Raw genomic sequence first — 15,680 nt, forward strand, 5'->3', positions numbered from 1 at the left:
TTTGAAGCCAGCCCAATCTACAGAGAAAGCTCCAGGACAGCCAGAACTACATAGAGAAACCCTGTCTCAGGGAAAAAGAAAAACCCCAAATAAACAAATGAAATAAAATGCAGCTGGGTGTGGTGGCACACACCTTTAGTTCCACAGAGTAGTAGGCAGGGTTCTAGCCTGGTCTACACAGGGAGAAGCTCCAGGGTAGCCAGGGCTACAAAGCAAGACCTCATCTGAGAATGACAACTGAGCCAGTGGCTCAGTTGATTAAGTTTATTTTAAGCAAAATGGGGGTGCATGTGAAATACTCATCCACCGTACCTTAGGACAGGTCCACTGTGTACCCCCCACCCCTGTCTATCCACACACCAGAGGCTCGCTCAGCTTCACACACAGAAGCCAGGCCTGTACCCACTACACAGGTCCTGAATGGCCTCTAACCCATCCATACACATCCAGAATGGGGTGTGGCTTGCACCCCAGGCTGATGGAAACCACAAGATCCAGATGAGGGTACCATGGGAATCCAGCTGCTACATTGGCACAGGCACAAAAAGGCCAGGCAACTCCATCTGGGACCAATGTCCAGCTGAGTAGAGCCACACCCCACAGTATCAGAGCCCCTGAGTCTCTTCTCAGGGTTGAGGGGAACCAAACCCACAAGTCAAGGGCCCTTAGTGATCCTAAGATGGCCGACAGTGGGTTGACAGTCCCCAGCATCACTAGCCAGCTCAGACGAACTGTGGCTGCCGGTCCCCACTGGTGTCACCTGTGATGTGGCCCCCTCGGAGCCGCATGGCAGGCAGAGGGACCCGTGGCGTGTTGTTGGACTGGTTACTATTGAAGGAACACAGCCGCTGGCCTGGATATCCATCCTCACCCTCCAGTTGCTCCTCGCTGCCACTGCGGCTCTGGGGACCTTCTTCAAGACCTGTCTCTGCTTCAGGCTGCTCCAGGAAACTGAGGCGGTGCAGGGCGCTGGCATCCGAGGATGACAGGGGATCGGGATCAGAAGCTTCTTCCAGTTCCGAATCTGAGTCATTGGATGCCACTCGGGAATCTGTGGCCAAGAGAAGAGGGATGAAAGGAGATGAAGGCAAAAACACAGACCCCCCCCCAAAAAAAAAGAAAAACGAAAAACCCCAGAGATGCAGTGTGTGTGAAAGAGAAGAGAAACTTACTGTGACCAAGGCTCAGCCACCTTGGACTCCAAAGACCTTCCCAGCCCATTCTTTCCCTCCGCTTGACCTGCTGTGGGCCCACAGACATTCACAGGCCCTCCAACCTCTATCCCCTCCCTGGGGTAGATGGCCAGGCCACCAATACAGTAAAGGAAAAGTCAGTTTGTGCAGACTATGAGTCATCACAGGGACAGGGAAGGGACAGGGTCTGAGCTGCCTGCCAGCACCCACTAGTCAGGGTCTGTGGGTCCCTCTGCCACTACTCACCTCGGCCTCCATCCTCTGTCTCCTGCAGGGGGAAGACAAGGCCCTCAGCTGTCTCCAACAGAGCACACTGGGTAGACGTTCCTTCCTGCATTGTGGGAAGGTGTCAGGGGTGTGCTGGCTCCAGCATGCCCCAACTCCATTTCCATCTTATAAATATTCTTTTTATTTATTTAATCTTTCTGTGTCTGGGTGTTTTGCCGGCGCATACATGTAGGTACTGTGTGCCTGTGTGAGCCGCCTGTGTGGTACCTGAGAACAGAACCCAGTCCTCTGCATGAGCAGCCGGTGCTCCTAACAACTGAGCCTCGGCATCTCTAGCCCCTTCACCTTATTCACTTTTAATTTTTATTTAATTTTTTTTCTTTTGGAGACAGGGTTTCTCTGTTTAACAGTCCTAGTTGTCCTGGAACTAGTTCTGTAGACCAGCTGAGCTCGAACTCACAGAGATCCACCTGCCTCTGCCTCCCGAGTGCTGGGACTAAAGGTGTGCATCACCACAGCCCAGCTCTAACTTTTAATTTTTAAAAATAGGTGGTACACATGTGGAGGTGTACCAGAGGCCAGGAGCCTGCTCTTACAAGCCTTGGTTCTCTCCTTCTATCATGTGCGTCATGGGATTGAACCCAGGTCCTCAGGCTTGGGAGTCAGCATCCTTATCGACTGGACCACCTCACCAGCCAATGCTTGATACACTAACAAATGTCCAAAGGCAATGCTAAATCAACTTGCCCTGCAGGTCTGGGTTCTGGCCAAAGAAGCCAACGTGGCAGGCTTCACATGAAATGTCCCTGGCTCTTGGGATCCTGCTTAGGTTGTCACAAGCAGATGAAAACCCAGAGATACCAAGGACTTGAAGTCAGGGGATGGTAACTTATGACTGTCAACCCAACACTATGGAAGCTAAGGCAGGAGGATTGCTGTGAGTTCAAGGCCAGCCTGTGGCACCCATGTAACTGAGGTAGTTGGACACAATGAGAGCAGAAGGGCCACACGGCCTTTGCACCTTCAGTTTTCTCTCATTAAAAGATTCCTCAAAGCCAGAAGGTGGCACATGCCTTTAGTCCCAGCACTCGGGAGGCAGGTGGGTCTCTGTGAGTTCAAGGCCAGCCTGGTCCACAGAGTGAGTGCCAGGACAGCCTCCAAAGCTACACAGAGAAACCCTGTGTCGAAAAGAAAAATGTCTCCTGGCTACTCACCCAACCTGAATATCTGCCAATTTCGATTTTTTTTTTCTTTCTTTTGAGACAGTGAGGGTATCAGATCTTGGAGTTACAGACAGTAATGAGCTGCCATGTGGGTGCTGGGAATTGAACCTGGGTCCTCTGGAAGAGCAGTCAGTGCTCTTAACTGCTGAGCCATCTCGCCAGTCTCCAGAATTAAGTTTTTTGGGGGAGGGGGGATCGGGACAGGGTTTCTCTGTGCAGCTTTGGAGCCTGTCCTGGCCTCAAATTCACAGAGATTCACCTGCCTCTGCCTTCTGAATGCTAGGTTAAAGGTGTGTACCACCACTGCCTGGGCACAGAATTACTTTTTAACTCATTTACTTTTTTGAGACAGGGTCTCACTATGTATCCATGCTGGTCTGCCTCCCCTGCACTGGGATTAAAGGTGTTTTTTTTTTTTTTTTTTTTTTTTTTTTTCTTTTAGATACAGGTACATAAGGTTCTCATGTAGCCCAGGCAAGAGTCAGACCTGCTCTGTAGCTGAAGATGGCCTTGAGAGCTTCTGTTCCTCCCTCTACCTCTGAGTGCTGGGATGAGGCCCACATGGTGACCTGGCTTATTGGTGCTAGGAATGGAACCCAGGCCCTCTGGTATGCTAGGTCAGAGCTCTGTTACTGAGCCATACCCAGAATCCTCCAATCATGGGTGTCACTACCCATAGCCTGAGGACTCCCACACCACAACCCTTCTTTACCTGGCCTCCAGGTGCCTCCTCTGGCTCCTCCTCAAAGATCAGGCCATAGTGGACGATCAGAGTCTCAATGACACGAGCCTGGTGCGGGTAGTCTACCAGGGAGGAGAGGGACACGGTGGCTTCTGTAGGCCGTGGCCTCAGCAGCGTGGGCCCAAAAACGATGCCCAGGTTCCCAGGGGTCATCTTATTGTCCTGCTCCACTTCCACGATCCTGGGGTGGGGAGCAGCCAGAGACCGACGTGAGTGGGTGGCACCGGGGACTCCCAGCCAGCTGTGCCCCCGACCAGGGACCCTCACCTTCGCAGATGCCTCAGCAGGTACAACAGTGTGGCTCGGTTTTCGGTGGGCAGGTCCCGCATGAGCTCACGCAGGCGGCCAACCATGGCCAAGGTGGCATCCTCACTCTCGGACCCCTCCTGCCGGGTCCTGCTCACTGCCTTGGCCTCAGCCTCTGCCTTTAGGCTGTCCTTGGCTAGCCCCACCAACTCATGGTAGAAGCGAAAAGAGATGAGGGGCTCTGGCAGCTGCAGGGTGACATATCCAGAAAGATCACAGGCTCAGCCTAGCAAGGATGGCCTGACATGGGCCGTACTGAAATTAGGGATCCACCTACTATGGCCTTAAGGCTTTGTGGCAGTCTCCCCCTCAGACCTGCCAAGGCCTGTCATCAGCCTAGCCACGCCCACCACACAAGAGCCCACCCATTGTACGGCCTAACCCCGCCCCTCCACGCCCACCCACCTCTAGCTACAGACCGTGGTTTGGGCGCCTGCCCAGCTCTTACCACGCCCTCCACGCTAGGGGCCCCTTCATACTAGGGGCCTACCCACTGCAGTGTTTATCTCATCCCTGCCTCAGACCTTTACCACTCCTAACTATCCTCGTGGCTGGTTAAGGCACATGGCCACGCCCACCGGCTTTAGTCCCCAATACAGTGCACAGATGCTGCTAGGTCCCTGTAGATGCTTGCCTTCCATAGCCACACCCACCCAGCTCTTACTATGCATGACCCTTTCCTGTCTGCAATATTACCCCAACCCCTCCCCATGAAGCTCCACCCTCCACCCCAAATTCACACTATAAGCCCATCCGCGGCAGCCTGACTTCCCCCGCCTTTGCTCCACTTTGACCACGCCCCTCCTAGGCCACACCCTCCTATCCCTGTATTTTCTTCACCTGCCGCAGGTATAGCTTTAGGACATTGCTGATGTCGTGGGGTGAGGCCTGAGACAACTCCACCAGCTCTTTGCCATTCTCAAAGGCCTGGCATAGCTTCTCCACACGTGTTTTCACGCCGTTGACCCGGTAGATCCCCTGGGGAGCCAACAGTCACTCTCAAGCCTGCCCTTGTACAGCTCCCTATCCTCCCCGTCCTGTCCCAACCCTAACCTTGGTATGCAGTGCCCGCCGCTCAATCTCGCAGACACATTTTTTGACAATGAACGGCACACCATCAGGGGTGCTGCGGGCTGCATGGCTGAAGTCCTGTCCAAACAGCTGCAGGCGGCCCTGAAGCTTCTTGTGGCCACATTGGATGGCCAGAGTCTCCAGACACTTTTTGTGACAAGCCAAACAGCACTGGAAGACAGCAAAATATGACTCTCCCAGATACACATTGTAAAGGCCAGGCCCCACTTCCAGCCTCCTTCCATAATCCCAGGGTCCCAGGGCCTTTGCACTGGATGATCCATCCCTTCTTCACCTGGAGGACTGATTTTGTCACTTAAAACCTCCCCAGCCCTCTGCAGGCTGTTTTGATCTTTTTTCAATTAGGGTTTCTCTGTGAAGCCTTAGCTGTCCTTGTCTTCCTGGAACTCGCTCAGTAGACTAGACTGGCCTGAAACTCACAGAAATCCTCCTGCCTCTGCCTCCCGGGTGCTGGGATTAAAGGTGCCACCACCCAGCAATCAATTTTGATCTTTCTTTTGAGACAGAGTCTCATAGCCAGTTTAGCTTCAGACTTGATATGTAGCCGAGGATGACCCTGAACTCCTCCCTCATCCTCCAGGCTCTACCTCCCAAGAGCTGAGATGACAGGCACGCAGCACCATGCCCTCTTTGTGATACTGGGAATGGAGTCCAGAGCCCTGTGCGTGCTAGGCCAGTCCCTGCACTATCCATCAAGCTTCAGGCCCTACTGTTCTAGACATCCAGGCCCGGGGCTCCAGGTGCCCACACACCTCCTCGCACTCAGCTCCCTGGAAATACACGTAGCTATTGCACTCTCTGCACTTGGCTGGCGTGCGTAGTTTCCGAAGTCGGTGTGTGCGAGCTGCCTTGGACAGCCCCACGTGACGGAAGGGTCCGCTGGGCATGGCCACAGGTAACTCAGGGTCCATGCCATTGAGGTCAGCTGTGGGCAGGATGAAAATCCAGCATCATGAGGCAGGAAGTTGGATAAATTGTGTTCAAACTCCTTCCACTGCCCTGGTCCCATTGGGGGCCCTCACCTGAATCAAAGGGTGAGGTCACCAGGCCAGCTTCCGGATCCACCAGCTCTTCATTGGATGACATGGTCCCACTGGACGAGGTTCGATCAAACTTCTTAAAGTCCCCTACACAGGAAACAGGGTGTTATAAACTAGAGCCAGACTGGCCAGGCCAGGGACTCCCGTGTGACATATACTCAGGTGCCCCTTCACCTGAGCTGGCGTCCAGGCCGACTTCAGTGTCTGAGATGGAGATGGGCCAGGACTTGTGTACCTGGTGACCACGCCCACCTGCAGTATGAGCCAGGGATGAGAAAAGAAAGTCTCCAAATCGGGAAGCAGGGGTTATGGGGATGCAGTGTCTACCTGGGCACGTGCATACACTTACCCCTGTGGTCCTTGCTGGGAGCCCCCTCGGAAGTGCCACCTTCCTCGGGGGGACTGCCAGCAGCTTCAGGTCCTGCAGCATCCCCAGGGCTGAAGCTGCCCTTCCGTGTACGCATGATTGGGGACCTGGTGGTAGAGAGAGGTGTAAAAGGATCCCCCCTACCCACACCTGTGCCCTACCACCCACATCCCACTACAAGCGTGTGGCTGCACCCAGTGGATGTACCAGGCATTGGTGGAGACATGAGGCTCGAAGTCGTAGCGCACATCTGGCTCCTCGCCTCGCTGCAGCTGGCGCACATGTGATGCATACTGCTGGCCCGGATCATACAACTTGCTGCTCTCGCACAGCATCTGGAAATGCACTGGCAGAGGAGCTGTCTGCATGTGCATCAGCTGGTAATAGGAGATGGTGGCCTGCAGGGGGTGTGCTAAGTCACAGGCTGGGGCCACACCAGCACCCATGCCCCTATCATCAAGGCCCTCCCACAGTCCAGCCCCCAGTCCCAACAGCAAGGAATGGAACACACTCTTTGTTCTGTCCCCAAATCACACCCATTGTACAGCACCACCAGACCCTCCTCCAGTCCTCTACCGAAGCCCCGCCACTCATAAAGCTCACACCACACCGTGATCTTCTGTTGCCTGCCCCATCTACTAAACCACACCCTTCAACCCCTCCAAGTCCTGCCCCTTGTCTGACCATGCTAACCTTGCTGGGACCCTGCAGTACTATGCAGCTTGTAACAGACTAGACATGTCCTAGCTGGGACCCTGTGCCCCACACAACCTACGCATTGCTGCACTGCGCTAGACTCACCCCCTACCACACCAAACATAGACCATTGGCCCCACCCCTCCAAGCCCAGCCCACCCAGTGCCCATCACACACCGACTTTATGGTCTGATCACTCTGCCTGATGACCTCTTGGATCTGCCGCAGCGCTGTCACCTTTGTGTCCTCTAGCTCCTGCTTCTGTGTCTTTGCGTCCGCCACGCACGTGCGGTAAGTGGCCATTGCCTCCTCGGCCTGAGGAGATGAGGGTTAGTGAGGGTTTTGACACAGAAAACCCAAATGCTGGGCAGATCTGCCACTGTAGTAGGAGGATGAGGGATAGCCTGGGAAACAGGCTGTCTCTAGAAAAATTCTAAGAAGACCAAGAAGGGCCCGGCGGTGGTGGCGCACGCCTTTAGGCTCGGCACTCGGGAGGCAGAAGCAGGTGGATCTCTGTGAGTTCAAGGCCAGCCTGGTCTACTGAGCTAGTTCCAGGACAACCAGGGATACAGAGAGAAACTCTGTCCCCCCCCCCCAAAAAAAAAGAAAGAAAGAAAAAGAAAGAAAGAAGCAGACAGTAAGAGGTAGCTGGGCATAAGCGGTGGGATGTGCACATGTCCCCTGGAGGCCCCTCCTCCAGGTCTTGTCCTCTGCTAAGGCACCTTGTTTTTGGCCTCCTCCTCCAGTCGCCGCCTCTTGTCCAGGGCCTTGGAGGCTGCAGTCCCCGTTCCCGGCCCTGTACCCTGTTGCTCCTCCTCGGCTTTGGCCACCTGGAGCCGGGCCTTGTCGTGATCTTCACAGCGTTGCTTATAGCCCTGCTTGGCCTTGCGCAGGTTGGCCTCTGCCTCTTGCTGCAAGAGAGAAGAGAGGCTCCAGGCTGGGCCTCCCTTTGCCCCTCCTCACCTGCAAGGACCCCCCACATTCCCACCCAGTCAGCAGGGGACCCTGACAGGGACACGTAAGAGCATGTGCAGTGGGATCACACGGAGAAACCGAGGCTCAACTCAGAGCTGAACAGAAACACAAACTGAGTCATCTCCCCATTCCCCATGCCAGGCCTCAGAAAGTTTCACTTCCTTTCTTACAGATGAAAACACAGAGCCGCCCAGGCAGGAAGCCAAGCACCCTGGGGTGGCCGGAAGCACTGAGTCACAAACTAACGGGCCTGGGTGTGGGAGCCCACACCCGGCAGCCTGAAAGACAGAAACCTAAACAGGAAAACCAGGGGCTCCAGGTGAGATGCCAGGGTCTCAGAAAGAGAGCTCAAGCTTAGCCTGGGATTTAAACCTCAAGCCGGGGAGGGGGGGTGGCGCATGTCTTTGATCCCAGGACTCAGGAGGCAGAGGCAGGTGGATCTCTGTGAGTTCAAGGCCAGCCTGGCCTACAGAGTGAGTTCCAGGACAGCATCCAAAGCTACACAGAGAAACCCTATCTCAAAAACCAAACAAATGAAAAACATCAGAATAAAGCTAACGGACCCTTTCACAGAAGTCCTGTATCAGATACCTGCATATCAGATATTTACATTAAGATTCATAACAGCAGCAAATTACAGTGATGAAGTAGCAATGGAAATACTTTATGGTTGCAGGTATTAGGAAGGCTTAGCAGGTAAAGGCACTTGCCATCAAGATAAGAGATCTATATTCAATGTCCGGATCCACAGGGTGGGAGGAGAGAATTGGTTTCCATAAGTTGTTCTCTGACCTCCATATGTATGCTGTGGTATCTCCACCCCCACCCACTAAATAAATAATTGAAAAGCAAAGAATTAAATTAAAATCTGATAGCATGTGTGTGAGAGACAGAGAGACAGAAAGAGTCTCTACATAGCTCTAGCTGTCCTGAACTCACTATGTAGATCAGGCTGGCCTGGAACTCTCAGTGATCCACCTGCCTCTGCCTCCCTCCCAAGTACTAAGATTAAAGGTGTGCACCACCATGCCAATGCCCCACTTTAAATTTGAGATGTGGTCTCTCGCTGAACCCAGATTCAGTTAGGCTGTCTGGCTAGTGAGCCCCCAGGATCCACCCAACCCAACTCCCCAGTGCTGGGGTTTCGGATGCACACTGCATGCCTAGCTTTTATGTGGGTTCTGGCCACATGGGGTCCCCACGTTTTCCTGACAGGTACTTTCCCCGCTGAGCCCACCTACGTGCCTTTAAATGGCCTAAAAGAATAATGGGATCAATGTGCAGAAACACCAGGGCTGCGACTGTGCCTCAGTTTCTCTCCCCATTTCTGAACAGCTGCCAGAGTGTACAGGACTCTTGGGGACCCCCTGCTGAGCTGCAGGACTCTGGGGAGGGACACAGCTCCTTACAAGCAGAGGTGTGCTGGCCACAGATCTACCCCGCCCTTGCCTCCCCTACCAGCTTCCTCTGTGCTCGGTGCCAAGACTCTTTGATCTCCTTCCTTCGTCTCTCATGCTCCAAGCGCCGCAGGGTCAGGGGCTAAGTGGCAGAGGCAGGAACTGTGAGTGTGAGGCTGGTAAGGGGCACCCCTGCCCAGCAGCCACCTCACCCAGGCCACAGCCCACCTGCATGAACGTCTGAGTCTGTAGCGTGCCCACTGCCTGCACCATGCCGTGACCAAAATCCAGATCTTGTTCCAGGGCCAGTGAGTAGATGGACAAGAGGGGCATGTGGGGCTGTGAGGCCAGATGAAAGATGAGTGCTCACAAGGATGGGGACCGAGGGAGCCCCAGCACCCTGAGCCCTGGGTTCCGACAGCCACTCCCGACACCAGGCTGCCATTCCATTCAACAGAAATCTTTAGTAGAGGAGAGTGGCTGGGCCATCGAACTCATCGAACTCCTATGCATCCTCCAAATATCCCTCTTCACTGGGCCGTGATGGCACACGCCTTTAGTCCCAGCACCCGGGAAGCAGAGGCAGGAGGATCTCTAAGAGTTTGAGATCAGCCTGGTCTATAAGAGCTAGTTCTTAGCCTCCAAAGCCACAGAAAAACCCTGTCTGGAAAAACCAAAACAAATAATATCCCTCTTCCCTACCTGCCCAACCCACCTCGTGTGTGATGCTCTGTCTGCAGCTGTGAACAACCTTCTGGAGACCTTTGGCGAATTCCATCTCTGCGGGGGGGGGGTGCAGAGTGAAGCTTCAGAAATGGCCTCCCCAGACCCTACCCCCCCCCCCCGTGTCTCCTTGTCCCTCACCCAGAGTGGTCCGTTTGTCCAGGTAGCTGATGAGGTCCTTCATGTACTTGGCCATGTCTTTTGCATATTGCAGGGCGGCGTCCACACCCCCCTCGCAGCGCTGGAGAAGCATGTCCACCTCCTCTGGGGGCAGGCAGCCTGCAGGGGCAGGGGGCAGTGCTCAGTCCTGATGGCCACCATCCCTCCCCTCATGGCCCCGGCCGCTTCCCACTTCCCAGCCCACACTCTAGAAGGTACTTACCCTCCTCACATTCCTCCACACTGGGTGGGGGCCCCTCGCTGCTGGATCCATAAAGGTTTTCCATGGACTGTGTGGTGAAGAACATCCCATTTTAAGACATGCCTCTGCCCTGCCCCTTCTTTATTCTAGCACCTTCTATGGCTCCCCATGGCCTAGGAGGAAGTCAAGCAGGTTTGTTTTTTCCCAGAAATCCCAGGCAATTCTGTGACCAGGAGCCCACCCTGTAGGAGATGGCCATTCCCTCCCCCACCCACAGTAACCCCTCTGCTTACCTGGCTGGGGTCCCCTGGCGGCACAGCCAGAAGGGTACTGCTATCCACTTCACCCAAAAGGAACTCAGAGACACTGCAGGGTGGGGGTGGGGTCATTCCAGAGGCCCATGAGCCATACTCCCAACCCCACTCTACCCCCACAGACGCCCCCCTCCAGCTCACGTGCAGCTGAAGGACACAGCAATGGTTTCCAGAGCCTTCTCAAACTCCCTCTTATCTGATTCATTGTTGCACTCATAATGGAAGGCTGAGGGCAGAGAGGAGGCAGGAGAGTGTTTGTCAAATTCCTATCCATCCTTCAAAACCCCACTACAGATATCCCCTCTTCTGGGAAACCCTTCCACAGTGCACTGCCCTGGCTGACCTTTGACCTTGGCAATGAGCGTGCCAGCAGCTGTGAGAGTCTCCACGGTGTTGAGGAGCGGGTATCTGGAGATGACCTGGCGCATCACACGCAGGGCTTCACCCAGGCACTCATGGGCTAGTGGCCGGCGGGCCTCAAGGAGGTCTGCTGGGCAGAGTGAATGTGGGTGACAAGGAAGGGACTGGCTTCAGTCTTCCCAGCTTCCAGAATAAACTGAGGCGAGGTGCACAGGAGGGACCATTTTCCTAAGCAACTGGGTTAATTTCACTCTCTCCTCCATGCACAGGGAGGCAGGTAGCATCATCTTCCTGTTCTCCCTGTTGCAGATATGGATGGTGAGGCACAAAGAGTAAATGCCGGGCTGGGCGGTGGGAGCGAGGACAGCCTAGTCTACAGAGAGAGTTCCAGTTCCGGGACAGAACTCTGTCTCGATAAACCAAACCAAACAACGCAAAAGAGGGAAAACCATTTGCTAATGGTCACATGACTTTCCCAGTTCAACAACCCTCTGAGGACACTGCCTGACACTATACCTTTGAGGAATCGGGAGGGAGCCATGGAAGGCATCGGAGCCGAGAGGACCTTAGACCTATCTGATGAACAAGATATAAACAATGTCTCCCTGTGAGGCCCAGACCCCACCACCGACTTCAAACAAAGGCCCCCAGAGGGTGGAATAACAGGCCTTTTACACCACAGCTCTCTAGCCTCTATCCTCAAATGTCCAAAATCGGAAGGTGAAGTTTTTCCTGTTCGTTTTTCTGCCGCACAGTGCGGGCAGGCGCAAGCCCTTGGGCAAGATGACGGGACATTGAGGACGGAATCTTCCTGGCCCTCTGCAGGCACCCAGGCTCCGGCGGAATGCCACCTCAGAGGCGATTTCCTCCACATTTTTGTGCTAAAATCTGAGCCCGTGTCTGGGAGGCGGACTTGGCTCCAGGAATCTCAGGATGCTGGCTGGGAAGCCGCGCCTCCTCCTGGGACATTCAGGGCAGGCATGTACCCTTTAGGTCGATGGGACCCTGCAGCTCCACGGAGGGCCTCCTTTGAAGCTCGATGATACCGCGGATGCAGCCCAGAGGAGTGCAGAGTCCCTGGCCACCCCTGGGGACTGCGCGGAAGCCCTGGACACACGTGTGCTGAGTCTTTGCCCTGGGTGGGGGGAACCACGCCCTACACTATCCTCTCACCTTGGGGCCCAGTCTGGCAGCGCTGGGAGCCGTGGTCCAGCGCTGGGTGCAACGTCCCACAGACACACATGGCTCTAGGATGCAGGGAGAACGGACACTAGTGGCCCAGCGACCCGAGTTCTGAGCGTCTGAGGGTCCTCATAGAGATGGCCAACAGCCAAACCAGCTCAGGCCGGTCCTCAGGCCCCGCCTCTCTCTAGGAACAACCCCACCCCCTATTCCTCCACAGGCCTGAGCTAGGGCTTTTCCTTAACCATGGCGGAAATTTGACTGGGAATGAATATGGGGTTTGCAGGGAAACTGAGGTTGAGTTGGAAGCCCAGGGCAGGAGAAAGCTCCAGAGAAAGGGCCTTGTGGGGACCAGTGTCCACCCCCAGCTTCTGTCTCAAATGCATCTTGACCATCCGGCCACTGTGTTCCTGTCCTATTTAGAGAAACTCAGTCCCAGAGGCTGAAGCACCCGCTGATTCATACCCAGTAAGGCATGGGGTCACAATCAGCCAGTGACCCCGGGCCCCCAGGCCAGCATTCAAGGATGCTTGAGTACGGAAAGGGGAGATTAGGGCTTCCCCAGAAAAGCACTGAGCCACCGCCCCGGAGACCAGATAACCCCAGGGCTCCCATCCTTTCCCAGCAGCCAGCCTGCAAAGGCCCCTCGGTGAGGCGGGGCCCAGGCCTCCATCTCCCTGTGTCTGTGGGTGGTGTCTGAGGGGGAGTAGGGCTGAGCGCTGGGCACAAAGCTGACAAGTGGTTTCCGGGGAGCAGAGCGCAGCGGGGGGGGGGGTAGTGGTGGGGGGACTGATGCTGGTGCCTGACCCATCTCTCTGGGCTGCTGGAGACAAACAGGAAGGAGGTGAAAATAACTCTGGAGGAAATGGAGCCTTCAGCAACCGCGTGCAGGAGAAAACGGAACCAATACGCCTCAGGCCACTCACTCCCTATGCGTCCTCTGCCTTAACACTGTCCATGTTCCCCAGTAACCACAGTATTGCACCCAGGGTCCTTCAGCCTCTGCAGCCATCTGTCCTCACATCCTTGGATACAATCTCCATTTCTATGTTTCTGAGCAAATGTCTAAGACATTCAATCTGTAGGTCAGGGAATGTCATCAGACTCCTATACATCCCTCAGAACCCTAGTTAATCCTAGCACTTCTTCCCTTGCATCCTATTTGAAGCCTTGTCATGTCCCTCCCTTTCCTTTCTTTTTGTAATTTATTATTTTTTATTTTATATGCATTGGTGCTTTGCCATGGGTGTCAGGTCCCCTGGAACTGGAAGTATGGACAGCTCTGAGCTGAACCCAGGTCCTCTGAAAGATCAGTCAGTGCTCTTAACCACTGAGCCATCTCTCCGGCCCCCCCTCCCCTCTTTCTCTTTCCTTGTTTTTTCCTTTTGAGGTGGGGTCTCACTGGTAATTCTGGCTGACCTGGATGAACTCAAGTGTAGATAGAATGCTGCCCTGGAACTCACAGAGAGCCTCCTGCCTAAGTGCTGGGATGAAAAGGCTTATCTTTCTTGTTTTGACAATGCCAGTCAAGGATTCTCACCATCTCGCAGCACAAACTCCTTGAGTTTTTCCAAGCCCTCAGCAAAGCGGGCAACATCAGCCAACAAGGTTGAGATATCTTCTACACCATCAGGAAAAGGTCCCTCACTGGTAAGCTCTGTAGGGTTGGCAGCAGACAAGGGGCTTCGGTATCCCCGGCCCAGGGTCCAGGTGGCAGCCCCTGAGAGTGGGAAGCCAGCGGCACTGGCATGGCGGCTCAGGCTGGTGGGTCTTTTGAGTGTGCCTGTAGCCTTGGCACCCGTGGACAGGGATGTGGCTGGTGGCTCCAGGCCCGGGACCTCTGCACATTCCTTCCTGGGCAATTCCTGGAAGGTGTAGGGGAGAAGAATCAAGGGGGATCCTTCATCCAAGACACTGCCTCAGTTTCCCCAGAACTTACTCACGAGGAGTCAGAGGTCAGGGGGCAGAGATTTGGAAGCCGCCCCCCCCCAAACCTGTTACCCAACATCCTCCTCTCTTTAGCTTTCATAAACAACCGTCCCTACCCAAACCACAGCCTGGGGCGGGGCCTGCAGAGGCACAGGAGGAAGGGGGCACTCCACTTCCTGGTGGGGGTGGGGAGGGCCCTCGTGGGTCTCCTGCTTTATAGCCACCCCCAGACTCCTCCATGGGTGTCCACTTTCCAGAAAATGGATAACTCCTGAGATCAGATGGTGGGCAGGGTCCCAGCACACCCCCAGACCTGGTAGAGATGCTCTAAACGTCACAAACAGCCCCACACTCAGCAGGCACATCCAGGTCCTAGAGAAACTCAGAGACCCCTGCACCCCAGGCCCACACCCATTTACCCTTTGGCTTCCTGAACCCTTTAGTTGCCCAATCTCAGTCTTACAGAGTCCCAGACCCGTCACTAGGCTCCGGTACCAGTTCCACCCCCTGACCAGATGATGGTCATTCCTGGTAAAGATGGATGATTTGGTGGCCACCCAAGGCCACCCCTACCGTAACGCGGACCCCCAGGTTCAGGCCTCTCCATGTTGTGGGCCATCTTGCCTGTTGGGGACTATAGCTGGTACGGGTCCCCCACCATGGGCCCAGCATGGTGCTGATTGCTCCCTGTGCCCAGCAGTGCCCACAGGCTGTGGGTGTCATCCAGGGTCCCTGCTCGTTCTGTGCTCCACTCACCCCTGAGGAAGACTGTGGGTTGGGGCTCCCCGCGCGGTTCTTTTTGGAAATAGAAGGGGTTTTCATAAGTTCTCGTTTCTTCCTAGAGAACATGGTGGAGCCAGTCCCAGCGGCCCTGGGTGTGGACAGCAGGCCTGGGGGGGTCTCAACCCTGCAGCTCCTGGTGCTGACTATCTCTGGACCACATTACTCAGGGCCACCCCCTCCCCAGCTGTCAGACCCACGTGATGGGCCTGGCCCTCATTGGCGGGCAAGTCCCCAACACAGGAAAAGGCCCCCAGTAGAGGGAGGGAGGGAGGTGACACTATAGACACGCCCCCAGTGTCACTGTCCGGAGTGTCAGTCCTTACAGGGCTCTGCACACCAGCTCTGACACAGGCTCCTCACACCTTCCCCTTGCAGTTTGCTTCCTGGGGATGTGTGGCCACCTGACTCAGATTCTAGCTTATCATTGCTGGGACATACTCTCCCAGGTGCCTTCAGGAAGAGCAGTCTCATAGGCATAGTGACAGGCAAGGACAGACGAGGAGATGGAGGAAGGTTTACACGCAGATCCAGCAGACACCACCCAAAGGTAACCCACACGCACACACACTTCCTATGGTCACCTGCCCTACAGTCTGCTGGGGACCACAGGGCAGGAAGGTGCACCGAGTGGCTTCCAACTCTCCCACTCTGCAGCCCAGAAGCCCCACCACCCTGCTGGCCTCCACTTGCCTCCTATTCCACATCCCAGCTCTGAGCCTCATGGGGCGACCCCCAAAGGTCCCATCTAATTTAGATGCCCCATCCCTGA

At 55.1% G+C, this 15,680-nt stretch overlaps 1 protein-coding gene across 2 annotated transcripts; it reads right to left on the minus strand.

Annotated features, from left to right (window-relative positions):
* Positions 1–225: 225 nt before the first annotated feature.
* Positions 226–15,165, minus strand: Arhgap45 (Rho GTPase activating protein 45). Of its 2 annotated transcripts, none has more exons than XM_051177427.1 (23): positions 14,885–15,165; positions 13,740–14,064; positions 11,001–11,144; positions 10,799–10,883; positions 10,637–10,709; positions 10,365–10,431; positions 10,124–10,261; positions 9,975–10,039; positions 9,488–9,598; positions 9,321–9,401; positions 7,610–7,798; positions 7,065–7,202; positions 6,399–6,589; positions 6,174–6,298; positions 5,999–6,076; positions 5,807–5,911; positions 5,537–5,709; positions 4,746–4,934; positions 4,533–4,670; positions 3,654–3,880; positions 3,357–3,567; positions 1,440–1,524; positions 226–1,051 (listed from the first exon to the last, which is right to left on the minus strand). In XM_051177427.1, the coding sequence occupies exons 1-23, from the start codon at positions 14,975–14,977 to the stop codon at positions 723–725; spliced, it is 3,360 nt and encodes a 1,119-aa protein (XP_051033384.1). In that variant the 5' UTR covers positions 14,978–15,165; the 3' UTR covers positions 226–722. The 2 variants fall into 2 exon arrangements, with proteins under 2 accessions (XP_051033384.1, XP_051033385.1); XM_051177428.1 differs by lacking the exon at positions 14,885–15,165 and adding an exon at positions 12,191–12,264 and having other exon boundaries at positions 13,740–13,860.
* Positions 15,166–15,680: the final 515 nt, after the last annotated feature.

The sequence above is a fragment of the Phodopus roborovskii genome, unplaced genomic scaffold (genome assembly GCF_943737965.1).
Source record: "Phodopus roborovskii unplaced genomic scaffold, PHOROB, whole genome shotgun sequence".
In the NCBI taxonomy this organism is placed as follows: Eukaryota; Metazoa; Chordata; class Mammalia; order Rodentia; family Cricetidae; genus Phodopus; species Phodopus roborovskii.